The sequence below is a fragment of the Arachis stenosperma genome, chromosome 3, assembly GCF_014773155.1.
Source record: "Arachis stenosperma cultivar V10309 chromosome 3, arast.V10309.gnm1.PFL2, whole genome shotgun sequence".
Classification (NCBI taxonomy): domain Eukaryota; kingdom Viridiplantae; phylum Streptophyta; class Magnoliopsida; order Fabales; family Fabaceae; genus Arachis; species Arachis stenosperma.
In genome coordinates, this window is record NC_080379.1 from 7,207,095 (window position 1) to 7,216,202 (window position 9,108).

Sequence of the window (9,108 nt, forward strand, 5' to 3'; positions counted from 1 at the left end):
ACCTGTGTAATTCACGGGGCAACCAAATATTTTGTACCGCTAGTGTGACTAATTCTTAATCGATTTTGTAATTTTGTAAGATATGCATATAAATGAACTTTAATATTTAGACTTAAAACTTAAAAGATCGTATTACACAAATGAAATAGAAACTGGACAATTTTCATTACGCAGAGATGGCAAAAGCATTAAACCACTTCAACTATAATCAATGGTTATCACGATTCATGAGCTAACGGCTCTTCCTTCCACAACTAGTTATTTTGTTATATAGGCTCTTAAGTAAGTATATTCTCAGCAATCAGCATGCTTCCATATGGTCCTATGAAATGTCAGCATAAAGGACCAAACAAGTAACTTAATACACTCAACGCCCCCACTTGAAACTGGTTCACTCACACCAATCCATTTGCCGTTATGACAAGCCAATCTTGTTGCTCGCGAGCATCAAAATGACATTCAGATTCGCAAGACCAACAAAAACCAACTATTCAACTAATGGGAAAATATGGTCTACTGAACTAGTAGTAAGAAACAGCTAATGAGATCGAATTCAAGAGGCCTGTGATATGGCGGCGGCTCGAGCAGCACGCCTTTGGAGTGCCTTCAACCTATTTTCTTCCATTCGTGCTCTCTGCTCTTCTGTTATCTCATCTTTGCCAGACATGCTGGCTTCCTTATCTTGGATTACATTTGATGCCTCTTCAGTTGCAATGCTTTTGGACACTGCGTTGGCATCAGGCTCGTTCTGCATTGATTGAGATGGTTCCTGCAATAAAAGAGTGTTCCTCAGTTAAGATTTTGGCAACAATTCTTCTTTAGAAATACACAATTTACTCTATAGCTATTTGATTTTCAGAAAGAGAGTACATCACAAAAGGACGATAAACAAACTTCTATTTTGAAGAACTCAAACTTACTTCAGTGGCTGTATTAAAAAACTCCTCAATCATATCCTCTTGCATGTCATTAACATTTTGGGGTTCTGAAAACAAATCTCGTTCTTCATGATTTGCTTCCCCATTGACTGAAGATACATGAAGCCCCAAAATAAGAAATTAGTTAAGAAAAACAATATTGTCCATGTAAAAAATAACAAAAACTAAATAATTATTCCAGTCACAACATTACAGCAACGTTCTAGTGGATTATACAGAATCAGGCCACTACCCTATTTAGAGTATGAATCAAATGGAAGTTTTCTACAATTGTGATCCCACATAGGATTGATCAATTAACTCTGCATATCAAATTGTGAATTGGAGGAGCCTAACATTTAAGATACTAAACATGCTTGAAATCCAAACTTTCATAGGTAGTCCCCAATAATCATTTCCTGAATGTCATTAGCTAGTTGACTTGTTTGATAGTTGTTCCTAATTGCAAATAGTATCCATGTTCTATCAAACATTCTTATCTAAAACTGCAAAGAGCAACATAGGTAGATACCTTGTTCTTCAGCCGGAATCTCTTGCCCAACAGGTGTTTCGTTTAATTTGGTTGGATCTCCACCATTTGCAACTCTTTCTCTCAAATCTCTAAGGCACATCTAGTTCAAGTGCAAATAACAATAACAATATCACAAGTGTGAGTAATAAGAATCTATTTTATGTAGGGTGGAAAATTGGAAGTGTGCATCATTCAAAACAACATCATCTACATTCAAACATACATTCTCCACAAACATAGAAAAACAACACAGAACAACATATCAATCTATATCTAATTTACTCCCTCCATTACACAATATTTGTTACTTTGAAAATTTATATATTCATAACTCAGTGTATCCAGATCCAAAGTTACCTTGACGCGCTTAGTAGCAGCAACTTTCTCAACTTTGAGAACGAATTGATCAAAAGAGTAATAAGGTATCAGGCGAGAGTGCCATTCTGTGTACATCCGAAGTAAATTTCCCAAATCCTGAACCTAAAACACACACACACACACAAAGTGAGATCGAAAAAGCTTAAATTGATGCGGAAAATGAAAGTAGTAGTAATTGATGCCAAGGCAATGGGATTATTACCTCGTGGCCGCGACCGCGGTATTTGAACTCGCGAGGGAAGTAGCGAAGGACGTAACCGAGGCCGTCGTCGGAGAGGAGGAGATCCGGCGTGAGCTTAGGCCTCGATCTGGGGACCTTCTTAGGCTTCTCCGCGGATTTGGAACTGCCGGCGGAAAATCTGGCTCCGCCGCCGGAATAAGGCTTGGAGGAAGAAGGAGGAGGAGGACGAGGAGGGGGAGGATTGCGATCGGCGGAGGAATGGGGGTTTTGGTCGGGAGCAGAAGAAGGGCAGTCGCGAGACCAGTGGCCTGGTCTGCCGCACTTGTAACAACCTGTTGCCGACATCTGTCTCTCTCTCTCTCTCTCTCTCTGAATTTGGTGATCTTCTTCAGAGTTCAGATTCAGATTCAGTCACACTAACAAGAACTGGTTAAGTTTATTTTGGGGTTTTTCTTATCTTCCTTTTCGCGGGAAATGGCGGGAAAACAAGGAGGGAATTTCCTTTTCTCTTTTTTATTTTTTTAGAATTTTATTTCATGTATAAAGAATTTTACATGTTAGACTATGCATTTAAATGATTTTTAAAAAAGTACATTTGTAAATTAATTATTTTGAATTTAAAATTTAAAATTTAATTTCTAAAAAAAATCCAAATAATTGCAAACATTTGCCATTTTTTTTTTGTCATATCATAAATTAAATAATTAGTTATTTAAATATAGGGGTGATAATACTACCGAAATTCGTAGATATCCACCCAATTCCTATCCATTCGGGATGGATAATTACCCGTCCTACACCGAGGCGGGTTTTTGAGCGGATTGGAGTACGACAATTTAAGTTAAACCCGTCCCGGTATATATATAATAATTAGTAAATCGTTTAATAATTTTGTATCATATTTAAATTTTTACTTTAATTTATGTTATGTATGTAATGATGGTTATATAAATTTTAAATTTTAATTTTATTTGTTAAACTTTAATAATTTTAAGGGCGAGTAAGGGTAGGTTAGTGTTTAACTTTTTACTACTCGTAGATAGAAGCGGAACAAATTCGATGCAAGTTATTGTAGAATGAAGCAAGATCGAGTAGGACAAAAACCCGCCCTTACCCGCGCCCATTGCCACTACGGGTGTTCGCGGTGCGGTTTGGATTGGATGATGTTTAAAAAAAATTTCGATCCGATCCGATCCAATTTCAAGCGGTTTTGATTGGATTGGATTTGCGGTTTTGTAAATTAAAAAAAATACATATAACAAGTCTCAACATCAAATTTTAAATAATTAATAATAACGTAACAAGTCTTAACAATATTTTAAAAAGCCAACGATAACATAACAATAGAAATAAAATTATAGGTTAGTTAAAATAAACAAATAAATAATATTTTGAACATAAAATATTTATTAAATAATAATAATTATACATGAATAATATAAAAATATATAACAAATTGAACATGTTATAAGAATAATTGTAAATATAATAATAAAATAATAATATTATAGCACATTGTGCGGTTTGGATTGGATTGGATCGGTTGTGAAAAGTAAATCCAAAATCCGATCCGATACAGCGATTTGCAAAAAATAGAATCCAATCAAATCCGAATTAGTGCGGTTTTAATCGATTTCGGTTTGGATTGGATTGGATGAACGGTTTAATTTAGATCGGTTTAGATTTGAACACCCCTAATTGCCACCCCTATCAAATAACGTATTTTGTCTAAACATATATGATGATTTTTTAGTAATTAATAATAAAATATAAAAACTATTTATCTTCTTTTTAAGATATAAAACTAATATTTTTTTTTGGGATCTATAAACGTTATTTAACTAGTTGTATGAATAAAAGTGTTTCCTTTGTTAAACAAAATAAAAATAATAGAATGTAATGTCATGCAATATGCTTCGTCACTTTACCCAAACTTTGATTTGACAAGAAAAAATGTAGTTTCAAAATTTTATTTTTGTCACTAAAAGTATATAAGTTGAATTGCATTGGATTGAATCCTTTTTTTTATATTGTTTTAGCGTCAGTGACACAAATAATTTGTCAAAAGCGTACTGTAAAAAAAATATATTCATAAAAATATAATCTACGAGAGACATTCAGTGTCTGTGTTTTGCATACAGCAATATTAAAATAAAAAATCGAGATTGAACCCCTGTAGTCCGGAATTTTTGTTTTGTTTGAATGGATTTTGATAATCCAAACACAAACTCCTTGCCGGAGAAAATGGGACAATGATTGTATAGAAAAGGGTAAACCACCAAAATCATTCTTAATTTTGAAGTAGGTCAACAAAAATAATGCTAAATTTTATATTTAATAAATGGTTTATATATATATAATCCAAAATTTTATAGATACATTTAGATAATTATTTAAAAAGTATATAAAAAATTAGATTAAAATTTTATCTCTAAAATTTTATTTTTTAAACGAATTCATTAACAAAAAAAATTGCAAAAAAAGAATTATTATGAAAGAAACTAAACATAATCTAGAAGGCTTAAGTTACTGTTGACTAATTTGTCTTAATTGATCCCTTCACATTGCCGTTCCAAGTTGGGGTATGTAGTAATTGTAATTAATACTAGTCTACTACTACTAATTCAAAGATGCTTCAATTGATGTGGCCGGCAAATGGAAGCTTATGGTACCAACAATCTCTAAGTCTTATCTTATGTACTCTCTTAACTCTTTCTGGAATCAGGTTTTCAGCATGCATCTATCACTAGCCGCTACACAACCCTACAAATTTTATTGAGAGAGAGAGAGAGAGAGAGAGAGAGAGAGAGAGAGAGAGAGAGAGAGAGAGAGAGAGAGAGAGAGAGAGAGAGAGAGAGAGAGAGAGAGAACAAACTTGACATTCTGAAAAATAAGGTAAAAGTAAAAATAATTCTTATTTCATATGTTGTGTTTATATTTCAGCTTTAAAATGATACACAAATTTTAATTTTATATATTAATTATGTTGATGTATGTACATAAAAAAAATGCTATCGGCCTATCAAAAATTAACTATAAAATTAATATATATTTATATATATAATATGATTTATTTAACTCATTTTAATATTTATATTTTAATATATAATTTACACAAATAATTAATTTTAAAAATTCTAAAATTTATTATTTTTAATTAATAATTAATAAATAATAATATTTAAAAATATATTATTAAATTATTAAACTAAAAAAATTAATTAATAATTAAAAATATTAATTCAAAACAACATATTCTTTTGGATGGACCTTGAGCTTTTCTCTATATTTTATGTGCTATAGGGTCTTATTTGGGGTGGATATACCCACTAATTACCAAACGCTTCCTTTGATCTCAATTTCTTTTTTTTTGGGGGTCATACTTTGATCTCACTTTGAGTGTGATATTTGGCTGACTTCCAAATCAATAAGATCGTAGAGACAACCTGGCGCAAATAGAACATGTGTGCTAAAAAATTATATCCTTTTTTTTTTCAAAGAAATAACATTTGTATACTTTTTTATAATATAAAAAATTATTTTTCTTTCATAAAATAAATGAAGCAGTTTGGAATTACGAGTCCTCTGAAGTCTTTGGCTGTGATGGCTACAATATGAACTTCGTAAAGAAGTGTTGGGAGGAAATTGGTCCTGAATTTACTGCAGCTGTCATGGATTTCTTCTAATCGGCTGAGCTACCAAGAGATTCTAATGTTACATGGGTGGCTTTGGCTTCAAAGTTTGTGGGAGCAAGGGAGATTAAAGATCTTCGGCCGATTAGTATGGTAGGATGTGTGTGTATAAGGTCATTTCGAAGGTGTTGGTGCGGAGAATGAGAAGAGTAATGTCGGACTCAATAGGGAAGACTCATAGTGCGTTTGTGTAAAGGAGGAAGATTCATGATGGGACTTTGATTGCGTGTGAAACTGTGCAATGGTTGAAGTAAAGAAAGAAGAAATCTGCAATAATCAAACTGGACTTTCAAAAAGCTTACGATAGAGTCAAATGGAAGTTTGTGGATATCGTACTTCAGAAAATGGGCTTTAGACAAAGATGGCGAGGGTGGATCAAAAAATGTGTGTGCACGGCGTCTATGTCACTTTTGATAAATGGCTCGCTTTCTAAATCTTTTAAGATGAAATGAGGCTTACGACAAGGGGATCTTCTTTCTCCATTTCTTTTTGTTCTTGTTGTTGAGGTCCTTCATAGGATGGTAGGAGAGACAGTAAGACATAGAAGGATCTCTCCTTTGTTGATTGGAAAAGACAATATTAAGTTGTCTCACTTGCGATTTACGGATGACACAATACTTTTTTGCCCTCCCCCCCGGAAGAGGAGACTATTTGCAATTATAAGCGGCTTCTATAGTGTTTTGAGATAATGTATGGCTTGAGTATTAACTTTGATAAATCTAGCTTGATTCCGGTTAATTGCGAGCGAGAGTGGTCGCAAAGGATGTGTAGCTTGTTAGGGTGTAAGGAAGCAACGTTGCCAGTCAAATATTTTGGTATTTCTTTGGGAGCGAATCCGAAATTGGTCAAGACATGGAAACCTATTATAGACAAAGTAGAAGAGAAACTCAATCTGTGAAAAGCCAAAACGATTAATAAAGCTGGTAAGCTGGTACTCATCAAATCTGTACTTAATAGTCTGTCGGTTTACTATATTAGCTTATATAAGATGTCCAGAGCAGTAGTAGATAAGTTGATATATTTGCAAAGGAGGTTCTTGTGGAGTAATGAGGACGGAAGGGATGGGGTACCTTTGGTAAGGTGGGATATTGTGCAAGCTCCAAAACGCTTCGGGGGTTTGGGCGTGGATGATGCAGTGCTTTGGAATACAGCATTGTTGTTCAAGTGGTGGTGGCGGTTTTCAAAGGAGGATTGCCTATTATAGAAAAAAAATTGTGTGCTCCTGCAATGACTTGAATCCAAATGTCCTTCTTTCTTGTCAGCCAGTTCCTAATACAAAAGGTCCGTGGAGGGACATTTGTCAATTGCAGATAAGAGAACAGCAAGCGAGAGATAAAATGGTCAGAGTGTTATCATTAGAGTTAGGAGATGGTAAAAAAATTTGTTTTTTGGGAAGATAATTGGCTACCATGTGGTGTGCTGCAGGATGTATTTCCAAGACTTTTCTCAGTTTCAAATCAAGTCGGATCTGTAATAGGGGACTGTGGGTTCTGGGATGGACTGGAGTGGATATGAAACTTTCATTGGAGAAGGGTACTATTCCAATGGGAGTTAGAATTAGTTAACCAACTTCATGGAGTTCTACAATCTATCAGGTTAACAAGTGAGAGGGAGGATAGAATAGTATGAAAATTTGATAGATCAAGAGTTTACTCTACTAACTCATTTGTGCAGGCTTTGCAGGCTGAGACTCTTTCGGAGGACATTACAAGTTATAGTTTCACTAAATCTATATGGAGAGGACTAGTACCACCAAGAGTTAAGCTATTCATCTGGTTTGTGTTAGTTGGTAGGGTCAATACTAAGAAAAGATTGATTAAATTGGGCATTATTGATCACAGGGATATGATTTGTGTCTTATATGAAAAAGAAACTGAGAATGATTTCCACTTATTCATTGGCTGTGAGTTCACGTGGCAGGTGTGGTGTGTTTGGTTATACACCTATAATAAATTTTGATCTATTCCAAGAACCATTAAGCAACACTTTGAGAGTTAGATAGGAGCTCCTGTAAGAAAAGTCGAACTAACAGGTGGCTGATTGGTTTTTTTGCTATCATTTGGAATACGTGGTTGGAAATGAATGTCAGGATTTTCTGGAATCAAGAAACATGCGTTGTGGAAGTTATTACCAAGTCGATTAGGAGCTACAAAGAGTGTGTTGGCTTTGTTCCGTCTAGTTGTTGATGGCCATACTGAAAATAACTACGATTTTTTCTTTAGTGTTTGTATTGTAACTCTGGACTTTCTAAATGCTCCACCTTACTGTATTGAGCTTTTTATTTCAAAAAAAAATATTTTTCTTTCATTTTTTATTTTATGTTATTTCTATTGATATTTTTGCTATTTCTATTTCAGAAATTGCCCACAAATATTTTGTAAAAGACAATTTAGTTTTATCTTTTATAATTTTTACTGATATCAATACAATAGAAAAAAAAATAATGGAGCCTCTGACTCAAAAAAATTAATATTTAAATTAAATTTAAAAAATAGAGATAATACCTAAATTATTTTCATGAATTTATTATTGGGAATCTTTCAATGAAAAAAATTTCAAGATCAACACTGAAAAATATGAATTCAAGCAATATGGCCCCAATCTCAATTATTGAACCTAATAACATTGAAGAAGTTTTTGCTGATCAATTTTAGGTGAAAGCAATAAAAGAAGAGCTACAGTAATTTGAAAAAAACCAAGCGTGGACATTAGTTGCAAGGCCAATTGAGAAGAAAGTAACCGGAACTAGATAAATTTTCATAAATAAGTTGGGAGAAAATGGAACGATAGCTAGAAATAAAGCTTGGCTTGTGGATTAGGATTTGACCAAGAAGAAGAAATCGATTTTGATGAATTATTTGCTCCAATGGCTAGACTGCAGGTTATTAGATTGCTACTTGTTTATGCTGCTGACAAACCCCAATTTGACGGTTGTTTTGTGTTGAATTTAGAGTATTTTGATAACCTTTTGTCACATTTAGCCTAGGAATTAGCATGGTTTTGTTATCTCTCCCATATTTGTGCTTAAGTGTAAAAACATGCTTTTTAAGCCTTATTTTGATGAATTCTAGTTTCTCTTTGATTCCATAAGATGCCTTGATGTGTTTGCTAGTAATCTCAGGTTGAAATAGGCTAGGCATGGATCAAAGGAAGCAAGGGAGAAAGCATGCAAGTGGAGAGAAGCACAAAAAGCCAAAGAATTTATCCAGGCCATGCACGCGCACGCGCACAAGGCGCTCGCGCGCACATTGCGAGACAGGCCAAGGACGCGCACGCGTACCATGCGCGCACGCGCCGATGATGGCACATGACCTCACTAATGCAACACGTGCCTGGCGATTTTGGAAGGTTTCAGCAACCAACTTTGGCGCCAAAATGCATATAAGAGCCAAGGATTGAAGGGGATTG

At 34.3% G+C, this 9,108-nt stretch overlaps 1 protein-coding gene across 1 annotated transcript; it reads right to left on the reverse strand.

Moving 5' to 3' along the window:
* Nucleotides 1-142: 142 nt before the first annotated feature.
* On the reverse strand, nt 143-2,408 carry LOC130970249 (uncharacterized). Its single transcript, XM_057896262.1, has 5 exons — nt 2,030-2,408; nt 1,807-1,929; nt 1,450-1,549; nt 921-1,027; nt 143-769 (listed from the first exon to the last, which is right to left on the reverse strand). The coding sequence occupies exons 1-5, from the start codon at nt 2,351-2,353 to the stop codon at nt 554-556; spliced, it is 870 nt and encodes a 289-aa protein (XP_057752245.1). The 5' UTR covers nt 2,354-2,408; the 3' UTR covers nt 143-553.
* Nucleotides 2,409-9,108: the final 6,700 nt, after the last annotated feature.

Coding starts and splice junctions, on each gene's coding strand:
- LOC130970249 (XM_057896262.1), bottom strand. CDS start 2,353: ATGTCGGCAACAGGTTGTTACAAGTGCGGCAGACCAGGCCACTGGTCT. Junction 1,930..2,029: donor ACCGCGGTCGCGGCCACGAG/GTAATAATCCCA, acceptor TGTGTGTTTTAG/GTTCAGGATTTGGGAAATTT. Junction 1,550..1,806: donor CTGCTACTAAGCGCGTCAAG/GTAACTTTGGAT, acceptor CACTTGAACTAG/ATGTGCCTTAGAGATTTGAG.